Genomic DNA, 22,402 nt, shown 5'->3' with positions numbered 1-22,402 from the left:
CCTATATGAAATGGAGTTGTCTTTAGTGCGATTTTTTGAACTTTCTGGTGCGTAAAAATTTGAGGTGAAATCTTGATTTGTGTTATGTAAATTGGTTTTTTGACAGTATATATGGATTCAACATCCTCAAAAATCCCTAGGGCACTTAAATAGTGCAGGGGTTACCCATCAAACTTGTGATTTCAATAAATTCATGCCCGATTTTAGAAAATTTAGATCGAAAACCCCCTGAAAAACTCCAAAAAAATAACACTAAAAACAACTCCATATAAAATTATATAAAATTAAAACTCAATCTTATAACTTCAATTTTAAAGGAAAAAGAAGATAAAAATGGTTCTTAAGAAATTTGATGATCTAATTTAGTAGGAGTATTGAGTAAGGTTTAATAATATTTAAAAAGATAATTATTCAAGGGCGTGTTTCATTATTATTATTATTTTTTTAATTTATAATTTAAAATATTTATTTACTCAAATTAATTAATTAAAATAATTTTTGATATTTGTATTACTCTATTTTTTTTTTTTCAAATATGCATAGAAATTCTTGTTTGGCGCATTTTTGAAAATGAATAAATGAATCGAAACCCTGACTTCCGGTTAACGGTCTCCAGAAAAGAACAAATCCATGAAAAACTGCAACTTCTGATTTCACGGATTTATGAACAAATGAGTCGTAACTGTGACTTCTTAGTTCAGGTTTCCAGAAAAAGCATAAATGGAACAGAAAAATCACTTCTGAATTCACGGGTTTCCGAGGATGAACGGAGGGATTTCGTACAAGCTTAAACGGCACCATCATCATGTGAGTCATGAGCAACGGTCACCCTCCCACAAGTCACCCCACCCCCAAACGTTCCCGTTGACAACGACGGGTGGTGATCGGATCGTATCTAATCCCCACCTTCTGCCAGATCTTGATGTAACATTTGCGTGTCGCAGGGGCATTGGAGTTTCTGGAATGGAGAGCGGCATGGGGTGCCATTAAACAGTGTCCCTGCTGGAATTTGGGGGCAAAGTGGGAGTGTGGTTTAGGTAAAAGCATCAATTCAGGGAACCCAAATGACTTCTCAACTGATCAATCATTGCAAACGGTGCTGATCAGTCAAGAGCAGAGCAGACTAGAAGTTAATCATGGGGAATTTGCAGTCTGCATTTATGGGGCTAGGTAGTTGACTCTACTCAACGGCCTAAACGATTTGGTTTTGGAGGGGGAGCCATGGAATGGGGCAGGTTGGTAGGTTTTCTCTGTTAGAGGCAGGTAAGTAACTCATCCTTCATCATTCAGTGGGGGCAAACCCAAATTTCTTGCAGGTTGGTACAGCGGTGGCTGAGGGCTAATCTGGTTCATTGTGTTATAAGGGTAATTGGTGGCGGGTGTATTTCAGAGGCAGCAGTGGTGGTGAAATGACTACAACAGTCTTGGAGGAGGAGGAGGAGGAAGAGGGGGGAAGGATGAAGGGTAACAGTGTACTGGTGGGAATGAAAGTGGGCAAAGGAAGCTATGAATTGTTGACATGGGCACTCGTTAAGGTTGCACAACCAGCAGATCAAGTCATTGCTCTTCATGTAGTCACTGCTAAATCAGGTACCTTAATTACATCAGACAAAATTCTCACCACCTGCCAAATAGTATTTGCAATTTCCATGTCAACATTGAGAGAGGAAGAGGCGAGGATATTTTGATGTAGTAGAACCTTATTCAAGCGACAAACACAGTGCATCTGACTGTTTGACTGTTTACTATTCACAAACATCTATCCACACAACACATCTTGTTTAGTATTCACAAACATCTATCCACGAAGAAGAGGGAGGTCAAGTAGACAGACAAATTCATCCCACAACCAACCATTATGAATATATGATTGATACAAACTGTTACATATGATATTGAATCTTTTGAACAACGTTCTGACTTCTGCATGTTTTAGGTTTTGATGAATTTCATAGTTATGCGTTATGTGAAAATTGTTGTCTTATACTTCGACAATTAGACATTATATGATCAGCATTCTCCACTCCGCAGAACCTTCCCCCTACAACCCCTGGCATAATTGGGTTATATGGACTGCCTGGAACCTGTGGAACTGTCATATGTTTGTTACAGACTATCATCTGCAAGCAGATCATACAGTCCGTTTCATGGTTCCATCGCTGCCCATCATGATTCCGTCACTTTATACGACTCCATCAGCCATGGCATTTCTGAGTGGTGGATAACGTTTGCTATCACTATATTGCCCCTAGGATCATTGAGATTAGAATTCGAGTGACAAAAGACATGTCGGAATTGACTTGGAGTATTTAAAGTTATCTCAAGTTTTCAGAAAGGATTGGATTATGAAGTCCTTTGCTAAACCACATTGAATTTTTACAGTTTATTCAATATATTCATGTTGAGTTAGATATTGCCCCTAGGATCATTGCATTGGCCCTAGGATCATTGAGAATAGAATTCTAGTGACAAATGAGATCTCAGAATTTACTTGGAGTACTTAAAGCCATCTCAAGTTCTCATAAAGGATTGGATCTGAAGTCCTTTGTTAAACCACATTGAATTTTTACAGTTTATTCAATATATTCATGTTGAGTTAGATATTGCCCCTAGGATCATTGCATTGGCCCCTAAGATCATTGAGATTAGAATTCTAGTGACAAATGAGATCTCAGGATTGACTTGGAGTACTTAAAGCCATCTCAAGTTCTCAGAAAGGATTGGATATGAAGTCCTTTGTTAAACCACATTGAATTTTTACAGTTTATTCAATATATTCATGTTGAGTTAGATATTGTCCCTAAGATAATTGAGAGTAGAATTCAAGTGACAAAAGAGATCTTGGAATTGATTTGGAGTACTTAAAGCCATCTCAAGTTCTGAGAAAGGATTGGATATGAAGAAGTCCTTTGTTAAACCACATTGATTTTTTACGGCTTATTCAATATATTCATGTTGAGTTAGATATTGCCCCTAGGATCATTGAGATTAGATTCAAGTGACAAAAGAGATCTTGGAATTGATTTGGAGTACTTAAAGCCATCTCAAGTTCTGAGAAAGAATTGGATATGAAGTCCTTTGTTAAATCACATTGAATTTTCACAGTTTATTCAATATATTCATGTTAAGTTAGATATTTCAGAGGTTTGATTTACATCACATTTTATCTATGATGTGATACATTGACATTAAGGATCACAGCATTTTGGGCGTTATGTGCTTCCTTTGATTAGTCTTAGTTTTACATGGAAGTTATTTTGGAGACTAAGACTAGAGGAATGATTTCGTGTACTTTTGTCCACTTTTAAGACATTCATAACTATACCGAAAACTGAAACTTATGGTGATCTGAATCTCTTGAACAAAGTTTTTAGCTTTTGCATGTTTTCAGTTTTTATGAATGGTTATGCTTAATATAAGATCGTTGTTTTATACTAGAATGTTTATTTGCCATGTTGCCCCTGGGATCATGGAGAATAGATTTTGATCGATAAAAGAGATTTCTGAATTGATTTGAGTACATTAGGCAATCTCAACATTCGTAGAAAAGATTTGATTTTAGGTCTTTTGTTAAGCCACTTTGAATCTTTACAGTTTTTTAAATATTTTCATGTTACGTTGATGTTTCAGAAATTTGATATCACATTTAATGTATGATATGATATATTGGCACAAAGATCATGGTATCTTAGGACTCATATGCTGCTTCTAATTAGTCTTAATTCATAAGAAGAATGACTTTGTGCACTTTATTCATTCTTAAGACATTCTCAAACATACCAAAAAACTGATATGGTGATTTCTAGTCTCTTGAACAAAGTTCTGATTTCTGCTTATTTTGGGTTTCAGTGAATTTCATAGTTATGCTTCACATGAGGATCGTTTTCTCATACATCCATATTTAGGCACTATGTTGCCTCTAGGATCATTGAGATTAGAATTTGAATAAGAATTGGTACTCCCCACATTCATGGTTGGTTTCCAATGTATACCCATCAGTGACCTGACAGGGACATCAAGCGAGACATGCAACAGAAGCAGCCAGCTCAAGGAATTGACACTAAGACCACCTGTATAAAGCTTGAAGCACTCAACCACTCAAACTAACCCATTGGGTTACAATTTATCCCATATATTCATGCTAAATTGGCATTTAAAAATTTTGCTTTCACATCACATTTTATCTGTATTTAATGGTATATTAATTTTAGGATCATGGTATCATGGTACTTATATAGTGCCCCCAATTAGTCTTAATCTCTTGAACTAAGATCAGGGGAATGATTTTGCGCATTTTGTTCACTCTTTAGACATTCATAGCTATACGAAAAACTCGGTAATCTGAATGTCTTAAAACGAGTTTTAACTTTTGCATGTTTTATGTTAACGAATTCCATAGCTATGCTTCATATGATTAATCTTAGTCTCTTGGACTAAAGGGACGAAGACTGGGGGAATGATTTGGTGTACTTCGTTCACTCTTAAGACATTTATAACCATACAAAAAAAGTGTAACATATGGTGCTTCCGAATCTCTTGAACAAAGTTCTGACTTCTCCATATCTTACGTTTGAGTGAATTTCATAGTTATGCTTCATTTGAGGATTGTTGTCTTATACATCCATAGTTAGTTGCGATATTGCCCCTAGGATCATTGAGATTAGATCTGATCGTTAAGAGAGATCTCCAAATTGATTTGAGTACTCTAGGCAATCTCAAATTCGTAGAACGGACTGGATTTGAAGTCCTTTGTTAAGCCAGTCTGAATTTTTACAGTTTATTCAATATTTTCATATTAAATTAATATTTTAGAACTTTGATTTTACATTGCTTTTCATCTATGACATGATAACAGATATATCGTGAGAAGGATCATGGTATCTTGTCCCTTATTTGGTGCTCCCAACCTGTGTTAATTCCCAAATATTTAAAAACTAGGGAAATTATTTTGTGCACTTCGTTCACTCTGGAGACATTCACCATATTTGGTGATTACGAATCTCTTGAACAGATTTCAGACTTTTACATGTAATAAGGTTTTAGTAAATTCATACTCATGCTGTTGTCTTATGGCTATATTGTCTCTAGGGTCATTAAGATTATCGTTGGAACAATAAAAGATATCTGCGAATTGGTTTGAGTACTTTAGGTAATCTCAAGTTCTTAGAAAGGACTGGATATGAAGTCCTTTGTTATCTCACTTTGAAATTTTACAGTTTATTCAATATATTTTTGTTAATTTTTTGTAAGTTTGATTTCACATTACATTTTGTTTTCACAGGTACAACATTGTATATTCCATATGAGGAATATATGTATACTGTTAATACTGTCAACATCTATCATATCACTTGCGGGAATTGAACCTGGTGGGAAGGATTCCATTTCTTCCTCCCACCCACCTCCATTTCTTCCTCCCAACCACCCCGGATAACCCCAATTGACAATTTATGATATGATATATTGGCCATAAGAATCATAATATTTTGGGGTTTACATGGTGCCTTAAACTAGTTTTAATCCCTTGTATTAAAACCAGAGACTTGATTTTGTGTGCTTTGTTCACTTCTAAGACATTTGTAATCATAAAAAAAAACTGTAACATGCAGTGATTCTGAATCTCTTGAATGGAGTATGACTTTTAAATTTCACAGCATTTTAATTTTTTTCCAAAGAAAAAAATCTGTAATTTTATTAAAGAAATAAAATTACATATGTAGATGCCTCTGGCATTCTGATCTGCTCTTAGCAGCCCAAAAATATCGAAACGAAAGACTACCAACAGTTCAGCAAGTATCTTCTCATATATATATATATATACACATCAGCAAAAAAAACGCATGTAAATCACCTCTAATAGCAGCATATAGGTATATATGACAAAATCCTGCAAAATGGACAAGAAAACAAACCTGCTATAAGCTAGACTAGCTAGAACTATGGAACATGAAAATATTCCAACTGGACACCTCCTTGATCTGTTGTAACTTTCCATGTGCCTTTGTCCAAGTCCAAGCTACTTTTGGAGAGGCGGTCTGTGTCTTCATTCCTGTTCCTGTACGCATGATTGAAGGAGATGTGAATGAAATTTGGAAGCATTTGCAAAATGAATTGATACAGTGGCTGCAGATTGAAGTTTATGAGGCGTTCTTTCCCTTTCAACCAGTTTATGACAAGCAGAGAATCCCCATAAATGTTGATATGTGATATTCCTTCTTCCAACGCAAGTTTGAGGAGAAGCAGTAATGCTTTAAGTTCCGCTGAGTTATTTGTTGAGTCACCCAAACAGGCCATAAAGGAGATTTTATGAGAGGATGAGAGGATAATGGTACGTACCACCAGCCCCTCCTTTGGAAGGGTCTCCTTGCACTGCCCTGTCAAAGAATCCCCATGGGTGGCATGTGTTGATCTGAGTCGGGCTAATCCTTGCAGTCGCTTCTGATTTGCTGAAGGAGCTGAATTGGTCCATGATGGGAAGGTCAATTATAGCTACCTTTAAGGAGGAATCTTCTTTGTTCTTGAAGATGATAGAATTTTGTTCTAGCCAGATGCCCTAGATTATGCAGAAAGGAGGTTTATACTTTTTGCAGGGATTTGCAGCAAACCAATTTTTTAGAGCCTCCTCCACTGAATTCCCTTGCCAGCAATAGTTTTAACTTTTGAGACTTGACCTGTGGTCCTGTTTCCCTTCTCCCGGACCTGTTTGGAGAAGAGGCAGTTTAAAAAGAGCCGAGGGATTCTTTCCGTTTCCTGGTTACACAAGGCACATCTTCCTAGCCTGCAGAGAGATATTTTTGGCAGGTTGTCCCAAGTAGGTGTTTTGTTCTGAAGAGTGACCCACATAAACAGTTTTGTTTTTGCTGGGCACTTTTCTTTCCGTATCTTTTCCTCCCATCATGGAGGTTGTCCAGGGACATTCCCTTGAGCAGTGAAAAGATAGCCTAGCTTGGGGGAATAATCTCCTGTTTTCCTTATAGCCCATATGGGACTGGGAGTATCTGGCAATTCAGAAAGAGAAACCGATGATATTCGCAGAGCCCTGGTGTAGTTGGTCCATGCTTCTGCCTTTTCACGTTCCAAATGTAAATCCTTATTTGTAGCCCAGGACTGCGAGCCTGTAGCGGGATTTAGTGTAGCTACTTGGTTTCATGTACAGATACCAGCCTTGGTTAAGTTGTGATTCGTGAATGAGAGGGGAAGGCAGGAGGTGATGTCCTTGGCGGACTATCCAAGCATCTTTTCCAGTTAGGACTTGAGATCATAGTTGCATGATACCAGGAAATTGGTGTGTGTTTCCAAAACGGAAATGCACTGGAAATGTTACACCACAAAAAATGGAAATGGGAAACATTATATATATATTTTGGAACTTTGAAAGAAATCATTATGAATAAATGAGCAAGAATATTTAAACAGAAATCATAAATGATAAGCAGTGTTCCACCGTCGCTTATATTGGGATCCTCATCATTAGTATTACCATTTGCCTCTACATCAATTTTCTGGAAATTGGTCAACACCACCCAATTTTGATGAAACTACCTAATCCAAGCTTTAAAATATGGTATGAAAATCTTAGCATGCCTAATCAACGATTTTGGTTTGAGTGAAGGGTACAAATTTGCTAAGGCCATGACGGAGGAGTCCGACAAGCAATATCACTAACATCAAGGTACATAAAGGGCTTGGTGCTCTTGATTAACAACTGTTAAAATTGGCAACTAGGACCAAACTCCATGAGGATCACCTTATTTATGGCTTCTGATATTTTTCCTAGATTTCTCTCATCGAGAGGTGTAGGATTGATCTTAAGATCATCCGATTCCGATAAGTATTTATGGATATATGAATTTATTTTGATTATGGACAAATTGTCAAGGTCGGCCAGCAAACTTATGTAGGCTCAAGAAGCCCAACAGTCATGTCTATTCAACCTCAACGTTTGCATATAAATACAAGGAGCAATCTCCTCATTTGAAAAATTCAATTCACTCATCTTTTCTCTCTCTCTCCTACGCATAAAAGGAGCCTCTCTCTCTCTCACACGTGTGGATGAAAAGGAAGACGTCCTAGGGCAAAGAAGATGCAGAAAGAAGGACGCTAGGGCAGCAGGCCATCTCTTTGACCAGTGTTGACCAAGCGTTGACCTTCCAGAAGTGCGGATTGGGTGTGGTTGCCTCTTCTAGGCAGGCTGCAATTTTTGGCACGAAAATCGAGGTGATTTGACCTTTGGTTTGACCGGTATTGACTGCCCTAGTTTAGGGCTGCAGTTGACTTCAGAAATCTGCAAATTGACTGACTTTTGGGGCTGTTCAAGGGCTGTTTCTTCAGGCTGTTCGAGGACAAGTTGACCGAAAATTGACCAAGTATTTCAGAGGTCAATTTCAGCTAGTTTGACCAAGTTTGACTTTGCTTATCTAGGGTTTGCTGCTGCTGATATAAAATTACAGAATTCAGATTTTGTACTATTTCTCTCTGTTGAACTATGGAAGATAAAAGAAGATTTGATCAAAGGGTTTCCCCGCATTGGGGTTTGTCCCTAGCTAGTCGCCACATCTTGTGTCTCTTGTTTTGGCTTGTTTTTTGTTGATCATTCAATGTTCTATCTGCACTTTACTTAATGTATATGTGATTGCTAATCTGTGGCTAATAAGAAGAAAAATAAATAAACTGCTCTAAGCATAGAACATACCATAATTTAACATGGTATCAGAGCTGAGGTGAAGACAAAGCCCAAGCAAAAGCAAGAGCAATCACCGAAGAGAAGGTTAGCAAGGCTATCTTAAAAAGAAATCATGGGGTCCTCATCACACTTCCTTGCTGAAGACAAACTCTGTGAGAAGTCTGACTATCACGGATGGAAGATGTCTCTTGATTTAACATTAGAAGAGCAGGAAGTGTTGGACCATGTGAGAGGCGGGATTGTTGAGCTTCCATCAAATGCATCTGCTGCTGCTAGGAACAAATGGACCAAGGGAGAAGTCAAAGCAAGGAAGATCATTTGGGACTCTATTAACAAGCGCTTGGTGGCCTATGTTTCCGAGCTGAACATACCATAATTTAACATGGTATCAGCGCTGAGGTGAAGACAAAGCCCAAGCAAGAGCAAGAGCAAGAGCAATCACCGAAGAGAAGGTTAGCAAGGCTATCTTAAAAAGGAATCATGGGGTCCTCAACACACTTCCCTGCTGAAGACAAACTCTGTGAGAAGTCTGACTATCACGGATGGAAGATGTCTCTTGATCTAACATTAGAAGAGCAGGAGGTGTTGGACCATGTGAGAGGCGGGATTGTTGAGCTTCCATCAAATGCATCCGCTGTTGCTAGGAACAAATGGACCAAGGGAGAAGTCAAAGCAAGGAAGATCATTGGGGACTCTATTAACAAGCGCTTGGTGGCCTATGTTTCTGAGCTAAACACCTCCAAGGAAATCTATGATAGATTGGTGAGTTTATTTAAAGTTAATGATGCAAATCAAGTCTCGTTTCTTAGAAATACGCTGAAGGAAATTAAGAAGGGCAAAGATGAGAGTATGCAAGCATATTTCTTAAGGATCACCGAGATCAAGAATGATCTCCTATCTATTGGGGAAATAATTCCTGACAGGGAAATGACACTCACAACTCTTGGAAGACTACCATTTGAATGGTATATATTCAAGGCTACTCTTCTCAACAATCACGTAATTCCTGGATTTGAGGAATTAATGGCTAGATGCATTCAAGAAGAAACGAGGATGGAAGAGCAAGAAATGCCCATACTCAAAGGTCATCCCTCTGCCTTTTCTTCTCATACTAAAAGAAGAAACAATTTCGGGGCTAAATTCAAAGAAAAGGCTGGACCTAAGGGTGGAAGAAAGGGACGATGTTACAATTGCAATAAAACAGGTCACTATGTAAGGGAGTGCCCTGATAAAAGGGACTCACACCAGGATGATGATCAAAATCCCTCTCAAGGCAATCAAAGGAATGGCAGGTCAAATGGAATAGGTAAAAGAGGTGTCGTAAATCAGGAAGAGGACAACCATTCAAGAAGGCAAGAAATTCTAGGTATGAATCTAACACTGTTAACAATAAGCAAGATGAATATTATCTACCAGTTGCTCTATCTACTACTGCTCCCTCGAACTCGCTGGGAAATTGGCTAATTGATAGTGTTGCTTCAAGGCACTTCACTAGTTACAAAGAAGCTCTCTATAATCTGATAGAGAAGGAAACCAACCTGGAAGTTGTTCTTGGAGATAATTCAAAATATCCTGTGAAAGGCGTAGGAAATGTCACTCTTCAATTGAATCAAAGTAATACCATCCACTTACAAGATGTATTATATGTACCTGATCTAAAAAAGAACCTAGTGTCCATTTTGGCAATGGAAGACAAAGGCTACAAGGTGGCCTTCGGCGATGGTAAGGTATGTGTATGGAAAAAGAACTTTAAAGATGCTTCTACTCTTGGATTTCGAGTTGATTCATTATATCAGGTCAAAGGAAGTCCACTGGGTATCATCATGTCTTGTGACACGTCTCTTCAGTTCGAACTATGGCATTAGAGGGTTGCTCACCTTCATTATAAAGCTCTACCCAATGTAAGAAAAATGGTCACGGGGATGTCCGAGTTCAGAGTAGAGCAAGAAGGTGTATGCCCAGGATGTGCTGAAGGAAAGCTAAAAAGGGGACCATTCCTCTCAAGCCAAAGCAAGACCTCCGGTATATTGCAGTTGGTTCACTTAGACATATCTAGTATGATGCCTGTGAACTCCTTGGGAGGATATTTATATTACCTCACTTTTACAGATGATTATTCTCACAAGACTTGGATATACTTCTTGAAAAAGAAGGATGAAGTGTTCTCCTGGTTTCGACACTTCAAAGCCTTGATCGAGAATCAAATCGAAAAGAAGATCAAGACCTTAAGGACTGATAATGGGACTGAATATGAATCCAATGAGTTTCATGACTTTTGTAAAGAGGCTGGCATTAAGAGGGAGACTACTACACCATATACTCCTGAGTAGAATGGTGTGGCGGAAAGGAAGAATTGTACAATTGTGGAAGCTGTCCGTGCTATGCTCCATGATCAAAGACTTCCGAAGTTTCTATGGGCTGAAGCTGCAAATACCGCCGTATATGTACAAAACTGATGCCCTCATCAAGCATTGGGTTCCAAAACTCCTGAAGAAATGTTCACCGGTAAGAAACTTGACATATCTCATTTTAGAATTTTTGGAAGCCTTGTATATTTTCATGTGCCGCGAGAGAAAAGGAATAAATTGGGTGCATCTGGAAAGAGAGGAGTCTTCGTGGGCTATACCGAAAATACTAAGGGCTATAGAATCTATGTAGCTGGTCAAAGGGAAGTCGAGATTAGTCATGATGTCACCTTTGACGAAGAGATGGATCTTAGCAAAGTAGACAATCTTCCTACATTAAGGGGATCTAAAGAAGCTGACACCGGGGAACTAAAGGAAAAGGAAGATGAGACGATGCCCGATGTGGAAGAACCTATGGATCCTATTGATCCTCCTCCGCAAGAGCCTTCCTCTTCTAGGAAGAGGCCTTCATGGCTTAGGGGGACACTTGATGATGCTGAAGGACACATTACACCCAGAGGAACCTTCCGTGAAAGTAAGAAGCTGAACAAGTATCAGGGATAGCTGACTATCATGAGCACGATCATCCAAAATGAGCCTTCATCATTCACAGATGCTGTCAAGCATCAAGTATGGAAGGATGCTATGACTGAGGAATATGAGTCCATTATGAAAAACGATGTTTGGGATGTGGTCCCCAGACCCCAAGACAAAGCAGTTGTCACTTCAAAATGGCTTTACAAGATAAAGCATGCAGTTGATGGAAGTGCGGAAAATTATAAGGCTCATTTTGTCGCTTGTGGCTTCTCCCAGAAGGAAGGTATAGACTATGACGAGATATTTGCACCTGTTGCCCGATATACCACCATCTGCTCGATCATAGCCCTTGCTGCTTCGCAAGGATGGAACCTACATCAGATGGATGTCAAGACCGCGTTCTTACATGGTTCGATCAAAGAGGAGGTCTATGTGGAGCAACCCGAAGGATTTGAGATTTATGATCGAGAATCTCATGTGTGCAAGTTGAAGAAGGCCCTCTATGGGCTAAAGCAAGCACCCCGAGCATGGTATGAGAGGATCAATAGCTACTTGATGAAGCTGGGATTCACTAGGAGTGAAGCCGACCCTAACCTTTACTTTAAGGTTATAGATGACAAGCCTCTCATAATGGTGCTATATGTTGACGACCTCTTTATAACAGGTGCAGACTCTCTCATTCACGAATGTAAGAGGGCGCTGGCTTCTGAGTTCGAGATGAAAGACCTAGGACTTATGCACTATTTCCTAGGACTGGAAGTTTGGCAGAAACCAGGGGAGATTTTCCTATCTCAAGGAAAATATGTGGTGAAGATATTGGAAAGATTCGGCATGGTGGACTGCAAGCCTGTAACTACCCCGATGGAGCTTGACTTCAAGAAGTTAAGCGGTAGTGCTACCGGACCTGTTTTACGAAATGCTATCGAGTATCGTCAACTCGTCAGAGCATTAATGTTCTTGGTGAACTCCTGTCCGGATATATGCTTTACAGTCAACACATTGAGTCAACATATGGTTGAGCCTCACCACTCACATTGGATTGGTGCCAAGAATCTGTTGAGATATCTTCGTGGCACAATCACTCATGGATTGAGATACATTGTCGGAGATGTGAGACTACTTGGGTATACTGATGCTGATTGGGCAGGCAGTGTGGTGGACCAAAAGAGCACTTCTGGGTGCTGTTTCTCTTTGGGATCTGCCTCGATATCCTAGATGAGTAGGGAGCAGAAGTCGATGGCTTTGAGCACCGCCGAGGCAGAGTACATTGTTGCTAGCATGGCCTCCTGTGAGGCAGTCCGGTTGCGAAAGCTCTTTAGTGAGCTATTTGGATTTACATTGGATACCACCGTGATTCTGTGTGACAACTAGAGCGAGATCCGTTTATCAGAGAATCCCGTATTTCGTGATCGCTCCAAGCATATCGATATCAGGTACCACTATATTCAAGATATGGTGCAACGAGGAGCAATCAGGCTCCAACATATCGGTACGGATGAACAGGTTGTCGACATTTTGACAAAGCCCCTAGGAAAGGTCAAATTCAGAGAACGACTTGGTGTCGTTCAGAGACCTCTTATGAGGGTTGAGTATGATGTATTGAGCTCTGGGAGCTCCACGGGGGCATGGGGTACTTCTTGGAGCGACATGTGACCACAGGGCGACTCACCATCCCCTGGTGGTGTACTATGTACAGGGTAAAGGTTCAACCTTCCCTTGTGACACCCCGTGGCGATTGTGGAATAGGATGATTAGTTCTCCAGTGGGCCAGGATGATTCATTCTCCGTGGTGACTGTGGAGTAGGATGATTAGTTCTCTTGTAGGCCAGGATGATTAGTTCTCCGTGGCATCCACTGGACAGGATGATTCGTTCTCCTGTGGACAGGATGATTAGTTCTCTTGTCGAGGCATCCTACCCATGCAGTCTGGGACTCATGGGAAGTACCTCTCATTTGATCAATGAGCAGGGAAATGAGGATAGGGACCATAGTAGTACTATCGATGGACGCATCGCTGTATCTACCGTACTCCCTATGCTAGGATGACCTCCATTGATCTGGGATCAATGATACTGATTTGGGATCAGTGAGAGTGGTTCACACTCTGAGACCAACTTCGGGTCAGTGGAGGATGGTATGATACATCCTTGATCATTTCTTCTTCATAGTTCGAGCAGAGCAGGGCAGAGTGGGGTCAAGCTGTACAGGACAGTGCATTTGATGGATGGATTGTAGTGACGGTCTGATGGATTGCAGATGAAGTTCTCCCTAGTTGAGAGGGAGTGTTAAAATTGGCAACTAGGGCCAAACTCCATGTGGATCACCTTATTTATGGCTTCTGATATTTTTCCTAGATTCCTCTCATCGAGAGGTGTAGGATTGATCTAAAGATCATCCGATTTCGATAAGTATTTATGGAGATATGAATTTATTTTGATTATGGAGAAATTGTCAAGGTCGGCCAACAAACTTATGTAGGTCCAAGAAGCCCAACAGTCATGTCTATTCAACCTCAACGTTTGCATATAAATACAAGGAGCATTCTACTCATTTTAAAAATTCAATTCACTCATCTTCTCTCTTTCTCTCTCCTACGCATAAAAGGAGCCTCTCTCTCTCTCTCTCACACGTGTGGATGAAAAGGAAGACGTCCTAGGGCAAAGAAGACGCAGAAAGAAGGACGCTAGGGCAGCAGGTCATCTCTTTGACCAGTGTTGACCTTCCAGAAGTGCGGATTGGGTGTGGTTGCCTCTCCTAGGCAGGCCGCAATTTTTGGCACGAAAATCGAGGTGATCTGACCTCTGGTTTGACCGGTATTGCCTGCCCTAATTTAGGGCTGCAGCTGACTTCAGAAATCTGCAAATTGACTGAACTTTTGGGGCTGTTCAAGGGCTGTTTCTTCAGGCTGTTCGAGGACAAGTTGACCGGAAATTGACCAAGTATTTTACAGGTCAATTTCAGCTAGTTTGATCAAGTTTGACTTTGCTGATTTAGGGTTTGCTGCTGCTGATATAAAATTACAGAATTCAGATTTTGTACTATTTCTCTCTGTTGAATGATTGAAGATAAAAGAAGATTTGATCAAAGGGTTTCCCCACATGGGGGTTTGTCCCTGGCTAGCTGCCACATCTTGTGTCTCTTGTCTTGGCTTGTTTTCTGTTGATCATTTGATGTTCTATCTGCACTTTACTTAATGTATATGTGATTGCTAATCTGTGGCTAATAAGAAGAAAAATAAGTACACTGCTCTAAGCATAGAACATACCATAATTTAACAACTATCAACTTCATACCCATATACATGATAGAATATAATGAAAATGCTACAATCCTAACAATCCTGTTGTTAAGTTTGCTGAATTTTGAATGGGATATGAAATTTTACTTGCCTCCATATGAAGTCCAAGGAGGTTGGAACCACTCTCAAACATTTTGAAACAATTAATGGTAATGTTAAATTCTTATATATGTCTTTCCTTTTCATCATTGTGCTTAAATTCGTAAATTCATCTTTTCTTTTCATCCCTTTACTTAAATTTTTAACATTATCATTAATTTTAGATAGAGGAGGAATATCCTCTATCTAAAACTATCCTCACCTGTATGGATTCATTATTTAACATTATCATTAATTGCCAACATTTTGGTGCAAATTGAGAGTGAAACCTTCTTTTAAAGAATTTTTTTTTTGGTCTTAGAGGTTTCAAGAAGTCTCATTAATTCATAATTAATCTTTAATTATGCATTAAAACAAAAAATGTGAATCCCAACAATTAAATCAAGGCAAAATCAAACAAATTTCATTTGAAAACACGTTGTACATATGTTGAAACCTGTTTCAGTTTGTATGCAATGCATCTCCCACATGTGAAATGTGTTTCAGTGTTTAGATACAGAAACATAGCTGCTATGTAGGGGGGCCCACGTTTCCTGCAACATAGCTTGAGATCTATTCCCTGTGTTTTGGTAGAGATCCTGACCAATGATATTAAAAGCCCCTAAAATAGCCTTCTAATTATTTGAACCATTTGACAAGGAACTATTGGGCAATCTGATCCATTCAGTGATAGATGAGGGACTGATGTATTTTGCTGTCATAATCCTTGCCCACAAGCCATCCTCCTGGATGAGCCTCCATACTCCTTTTGCTGCCAAAGCTTTTGAGAAAAGAAAAAGATTTTGAAACCCCCAACCCCCTTGTGCTTTTGAAATAGCTATAGAGTTCCAGGATGATAGGACCAGTGGGTGTTTCTCCATTTCCTTGCCTGCCCATAGAAATCTGCTAGGATAATTGAGATATCCTCTTTTAGATGCCTTGGATTTCATAGCTTATGCTTCAAATGAGGGTCATTGTCTTATATTTCCATATTTAGATACTATATTGCCTCTTGGATTATTGAAATCATAATTGGAACAATAAATGAGATCTCCGAATTGATTTGTGTACTTTAGGCAATCTCAAGTTCTTAGAAAGGACTGGATATGAATTCCTTCATTAAGTCACTTGAATTTTTACAGTTTCTTCAAATATTCATGGCAAATTGATATTTCATAAGTTTTATTTCATGTCACTTATTATTATTATTATTGACGTGATCTATTGAAAAGGGATTGGAGCTTTTAATTTGTTTTTGTTTGGGTAAGTGGACCTTTGGCAGGACTGGGCTCCTCCTTGGGCTTTGATGCCATTACTGAAGGGTATTGCCATCAAAATCACCCAAGACTTACAATTAGCTCTTGTTTGTTGATATACTGCCCAGAGGTACAGGACAAACAGATGGGGCTAAATTAACAATGAAATATCACAATATATCACATAGTTGGTGATATTAACACAGCAACATTCTCATATGGGAATTGAACTGGAGTCTATGAAAAATATTAATTTGAAAGCTGATTTATTCTTGAGCACAACCCACATGACTTTTGAACATGAATTAGTTTGTTAGCGACTTAAAAATGTATATTTTTTGTAAGGGAATATTCTTTGACATTATGTCCAATTTCTACCCTTGCTAATCCCAAGTTTGTCTAGGAGGGGCAGTCCAAACCAGGCTATCTACTTACCACACTGTGCCAAGAGGTGCCAAGTTGTGAATAATTTGTGATTACACTGGGGTTACATTATGCTGCTTATAAGGGTTCCAAGATTTTGATTTTGTACTGGCAAAGCCCAGGGTTAAAATAGAACTCCATGCTTATTATGCACTGATGTTCTCTGTCGCTTGCAAGGTCCAGGCCATTTACAAATCTTCAATCATCATGGTCTAAGTTTCTAACCATTTGGCATTTACTAATTCACTCATAGCAACCCGGGAAACCCAGGTAAAATGCCTAAATCATTCAAAGTATCCCCCAAAACCCTGTTTGAGGGTGGTGGTGTGGGATGCTAAAAGCTTGTTAGTCTCCCTCCGTCTGTCCTGAAGAGGGGGCAGGCCCAACCCATATGGGCTTCAGCTCATTGACTAAACTTCCAAAATCATGGAGCAGGCAATTTAATACTTCTGTATCATGGATGCTAGAGGAGAAAATGGAATATTATCAATTCCCCAGGAGTTTTGATTTCGATTTGCAGCTGCTTAGGGGCCTTCTACTGCTTGCTACTGATTGATTACTTCCATTTTAGTTTCCTTGAAGCTGTCTTTTACATGTCAGCCATCGTTCTGTTAAGTTATTCAATCTCTCAGCTGGAGGGTCTGATAATATAATGGAGCCTCCAACTTTAGCAGTCTGATATGGCACTACTTTTAGTCACAGAGGGCTGAATAATCTTGACAGCAATCTGGATTACACGATATTGAAATATTTGAATGCCAACATATGTGAATTCGTTCTCATTCTTAGAAGTTGAGTCTGATCAGTCTGCTTACTAAAGATTCTTACCCTTTTCTTATTTTGCAGAACTGTCATCCAAGGATCAAAGCAATACAAACCACCAGCTTGTGAGTGCCTTTAATTCAGCAGTTGAAGTCTATGAAGGTTTTTGCAGCCTGAAACAGGTGATTTATATTGTTTGTTTTCCATTCTTGCAACTCACAAGATTAAAGTATTTTAGATTATCATGGTATCAATTAAAATTTCTGCTTCTGCAATCCCTTGGCATTAGAAGAATGTTATGTAGACCGATAACATTTGCAAAGAACAAACTTTCTAGTGTCGTATGACTGAACAGATATGGAGTCCTAGATGTAGTATCCGATATCGATGAACACCCATGGAGTGCCTTCCTTTGTTCTTTTGATCAGAACATAAGAAGAGTTGAAAATTTCTTGGGGCAAATTTATTGCAGTTGTGGAAGTACTTGTAATTAAATATATAGTGTGGATCTTTATTTACAAGACTAACAATTTATCTGATTTAACAGGTGGATCTGCAATTCAAGATAACTCATGGATCCTCTGTGCAAAATGTGCTGGTAGAAGAAGCAAAATTGTATGATGCTTCAAAGGTGATTCTGGGAGCTAGTAAGCATAATGCCATAAGGTATGAGGCTCCCTAACTCTTTTGTGCCACAAGGGATCAGGCTTGAAATTCCATAAGAGATGTTGATTCATGATTTTGTCAATGTTTCAGGTCTTCACTATCTTTAGCCAAACATTGTGTTAAGAGATTACCATGCAGTTCTTCTGTACTAGTTGTTGAAAATGGAAAGGTTATTTTTGAGAGGCGTGGAAGCGAGCATCTATCAGGTACGTATGTTTCTGACAAAGCATACATGAGTGCAAGACAAGGACCCTCATTGGTGGTTTGCATGTACTAATACTAAATGTTCTGAGGTTCTTGGGGCTTTTCTTGCCTTGGCTTTCTTGTCTGTTCAGTTGCAGAGAAAGCTGTTTTTCCTCGGCTAGGATTGTTGAATCGAATACGATGGGGAATTAGAAGCAAGAACTGCAAAGCATTAAACAGTGTTGTAGAATGTTCTTTGGATAGGACAGTTTTAACATCTCCTAGAAGATATGATAGCAATGAGCATGACAAGATTCTCAGTCTAGTATCAGATCGTAATGGTCTTGAAAACTTTCTTGTGAACAAAGTTGATGTTTGTAAATACAATTTGTCTGAAATGGAAAAATTGAAAAGGTCATGTCTCCCTCTGAAACCAAATTGTTCCCTCTGTCAGTTGGATACCCAGACTCTTGTTGCCAGTGAGAAGAAAGATGCAGGATATGAAGTTATAGATTCGGCATCCTTATGTGATTCATTTCAAGGCATTTGTAACCTAATCCCCAGTGGGGAGGGGAAAAGTGATTCTTGTGCAGTACTTAACCAAAAGTTTCCCAAAAGGGCGACTTCGGGACTGATTACAGAGAAAGGAGAATCAGTACCTGGATGGCCCCTCTTACGTGGAGCCGATTCACTGACCAAGCTTCCTACTCCACAGTCTACATCAAAACAAACATCTGTAGTTAAATGGGCACTACAGTTGCCAAATAGGCTTACACAGGCAACTGGAGAGCTTCATTTGAAAGGACAGATTATGCAGAAGGTTTGCAACTATGAACATGAAGCTCGGTCTTCAAATGAGGTAGCACCAATTGAAGCATGCTCTAAAGAAGAAGGGTTTCCTTGCAGTCAGCAGAATGATTCTGATCAAGAAGAAAATTGTTTGGCAAGGAGATTAGAGTTCCTTTGTCAAAGTAAAACCTGCAGGCATTTTACATATCAGGAGTTGCAATCTGCTACTTCTGGTTTTTCAACAGGTTGCATTTGCAGTTTTCCTCGTGGAGTTTTTCATTTCTGTGCTTCTGTTTTGAATGAGAAATTTCCCTTGAAATGTTTATTAACCTTGTGAACTCAATTCAATTATGTAACATCCTTATTCTTGCAGGGAATTTTATAGGAAGAGGAGGCTGCAGTAAGGTGTACAGAGGATTTCTTCCTGATGGACAATCGGTGGCAGTGAAAATCTTGAATTCATCATCCAAAACAGAGCAAGAGCTTCTTTCTGAAGTTGAGATTCTTACTCTATTGAAGCACAACCATGTCATTACACTTATCGGTTACTGTGCAGAAGGCCTTAACCGCCTTCTGGTGTATAATTTTGTATCCAGAGGAAACCTTGAAGAGAATCTCCATGGTATATACTCAATAGTATTGCATTTTAAGAATCATGAAATCGTGTAGAAATATTAAGCAGTAGTACGTTTTAAGCATCATAGTGTTATGTATTGTATGGCAGGGTCTTTCATTTTCTCTTTTCTGAGATTTGATTATAGTCCTAGCTATTGACTATGTATATATTTTTCAGGAGGAGAGGAAAAGCCAATACTTCCTTGGAAAGTGCGATTAAAAGTGGCTGTAGGAGTTGCTGAAGCATTAAATTACTTGCATAATGGCTTTTCTCAATCTGTCATTCATGGAGATGTAAAGTCTTCCAATATCTTGCTTTCTGAAGAGTTTGAACCACAGGTATAAATCTTTTTACTGCAAGAAGAATCAAGACTAAATTGCACAATTCAGTATTTGAAGAGATCTTAGTGATCTAGACTTGTAAACTGAAACTTGGAATTCTGCACTAATGAAAAATTTCAACAGAATTAATGTGCGTGTTATTATAATAGTTGTCAGATTTTGGGCTAGCAAGGTGGGCACCAACATCTTCATATATCACTTGCAGCGATGTTTTAGGAACATTTGGGTATGTAAGCATCTTCCCAGTTTCGATTGGCCATTTTCAGATTAAAGCTATCCAATTTGTAAATTCACTAATTGTGATTGTAGTTTGACAGGTATCTTGCTCCAGAATACTTTGTTTATGGAAAGGTTAATGAGAAGACGGATGTGTATGCATTTGGTGTGGTCCTTCTTGAGCTAATAACTGGAAGGAAGCCAATTGATACAGCAAGTCCCAAGGGTCAAGAAAGCCTGATTATGTGGGTAAGTCCTGGTTTTTACAGTTGACTCTCTTCTTCATGTTTATTTATATTGATTATCCTTATTAGGGGCTCATGTTTAACCTTCTGTAAATGTTGAAACCAGGCAAGACCACTCTTACAGGATGGGAATATGGAAAGTCTTGCTGACAAATGTTTGCAAAATGTTTATGATACAAATGAAATGCATAGAATGATGCTTGCTGCTACGCTTTGTCTAAGGGAAACATCTCATTACCGTCCTTGCATGAGCCGAGTAATTTATCTTCCTCTATTCATTTCTATATGCTTCAGGGGCTTGTTTTTACTACCTCGTGTGTTTTTTGAGGGTGTTCTTTACCTGCAAAAATTACTTTAGGGTGCAATTTCTCTTACATTTTCTTTTAGCTATAAAACACTCTATGTTAACCACATCTGTTCATCTCTGCTTACTCTTTAATACCAAGATATGATTAATGGCAGATTTTAAAACTACTACAAGGAGAAGATGAGAGGACTGACTGGGCGTGGTGCCAGAATACAATGACCAAGGATATGGATACTTCAGATGAGGATGACATTGTAGAAAATCAGGGGGGGCATGATATACAAACCCATCTCACCCTTGCCATGCTTGGGGTGGATGATGATACGGTATCACTTAGTAGCACAGATCATAGTGTGGGCATTTTGCCAACAAACAATTCTTTGGAAGATTACGGACTGCGCCGATGTAGCAATTCATCAAGCTTTTAATTCAAGATTAAAAGAAGTGAGTTTTGTTGCCAGCAATACATTTGTTTATGGTTGCTTTATAAGTTTCCCATGGCCACAGTGGTTTCATATTCTTATATGGCCAGGAATGTGACGTATTATGCTAGACCTCAAAGAATAGCTAAGGATTGTATGAAAACTAGGGGATTGAACAATAACATTGACTTCGTTAAAGCATTCCTTGAAGTTAGAAGCAAGCTCATGGGCAGAAAGGAAGATCAAGATGTCAGTACTCCATTATCTTGGCTGCAGATCTGAGCAATGTTTGACTAGTTGGCATCTTTTGTTCGCATGCTGATTTTTTCAGTGTCGTGTCCACATTTCTACTTTTTACTGTCAATCTCATGTAAATAGTGAAAATGGATCTACGGTGTTCATTACACTGCTCTGGGTAGACAAGGGTTTGTTGCTGAGTACCAAGAAGAGTAACTTTTTGGTAATGCTACTATATTGTCAATTCAGAAGTGGTGGAGAGAACCGTAGAAAGAACTACCCACTACTAACCAGTTCTCATGGATGCCAGGTTGATTGATCAAATGGATCAAAGCAGGTTATTCCGGTTATTCACATGGATCAAAGCAGGTTTCCAGAGTTAAATCTAGTGATAATTTGGTGGATACTGATTCATTTTTTCTCTTGATGGCGGTCATTTCGAAAGTAAATAAATTTGGCATTTATACTTGTTTTGTTGATACACTGGAGTGAATGAAATGAAGGAGACATGCTTTCCCCCTCTAGATAGTTGTGAAAATAAGGATGGCAAATGTTCCTGGTATAAAAGCATTCTTTTGGATGCAACCAGTTTGTACATGTAAAACTTTTCGTTCTATCAGTATTTCTCAGGAGGTTTTCTTGGGAAGTTTTGGATTTTCTTAGTTCTATTCTACTATTTGCATTTATTTTGCTGGGCAATGTGTGCTTTGGATGAAATCAATTTTGGTGGAAAAATGTAAGATTCTCCTACGGGAGAGATCAAGGGTTAAGGCTTTTATTAATCTATTGATATATTACCGCATCACTGTGCTTTTCATCCAAGATTTTCTTCAATGCTTTCACTATCTTACTATTTCATATGTAGAATGGTTGCAAATTTGAACTGACTTTGTAATAAAGGAGTTAAAACTCCCATAATTAGCCATTAGTGCTATATT

At 38.9% G+C, this 22,402-nt stretch overlaps 1 protein-coding gene across 3 annotated transcripts; it reads left to right on the top strand.

Annotated features, from left to right (window-relative positions):
• Positions 1-627: 627 nt before the first annotated feature.
• Positions 628-22,132, top strand: LOC149204538 (protein kinase STUNTED-like). 3 transcript variants are annotated; one of them, XM_089394746.1, is made up of 12 exons: positions 629-1,263; positions 1,391-1,590; positions 17,527-17,624; positions 17,990-18,108; positions 18,199-18,314; positions 18,444-19,325; positions 19,454-19,702; positions 19,874-20,034; positions 20,187-20,263; positions 20,355-20,502; positions 20,605-20,754; positions 20,961-22,132. In XM_089394746.1, exons 2-12 carry the CDS (start codon positions 1,410-1,412, stop codon positions 21,231-21,233), a joined length of 2,454 nt encoding a protein of 817 aa, XP_089250872.1. In that variant the 5' UTR covers positions 629-1,263; positions 1,391-1,409; the 3' UTR covers positions 21,234-22,132. The 3 variants fall into 3 exon arrangements, 2 of the variants coding, with proteins under 2 accessions (XP_089250872.1, XP_089250870.1); XM_089394744.1 differs by having other exon boundaries at positions 1,365-1,590; XR_016252380.1 differs by lacking the exon at positions 20,961-22,132 and having other exon boundaries at positions 628-1,590; positions 20,347-20,502; positions 20,605-20,695.
• Positions 22,133-22,402: the final 270 nt, after the last annotated feature.

This window comes from Pinus tabuliformis, chromosome 1_2 (genome assembly GCF_031772625.1).
Source record: "Pinus tabuliformis cultivar Carrire ecotype Pingquan chromosome 1_2, CPIR1, whole genome shotgun sequence".
In the NCBI taxonomy this organism is placed as follows: domain Eukaryota; kingdom Viridiplantae; phylum Streptophyta; class Pinopsida; order Pinales; family Pinaceae; genus Pinus; species Pinus tabuliformis.
Note: the sequence above shows the minus strand (reverse complement) of the source record. Positions and strands in the feature narration are given on the sequence as shown.

Excerpts from the sequence above, each read along its gene's own strand:
- LOC149204538 (XM_089394746.1), top strand. The coding sequence starts at position 1,410 with ATGACTACAACAGTCTTGGAGGAGGAGGAGGAGGAAGAGGGGGGAAGG. Across the intron at positions 1,591-17,526 it reads TGTAGTCACTGCTAAATCAG|AACTGTCATCCAAGGATCAA; the intron begins GTACCTTAATTA and ends CTTATTTTGCAG. Across the intron at positions 18,109-18,198 it reads AGTAAGCATAATGCCATAAG|GTCTTCACTATCTTTAGCCA; the intron begins GTATGAGGCTCC and ends TCAATGTTTCAG.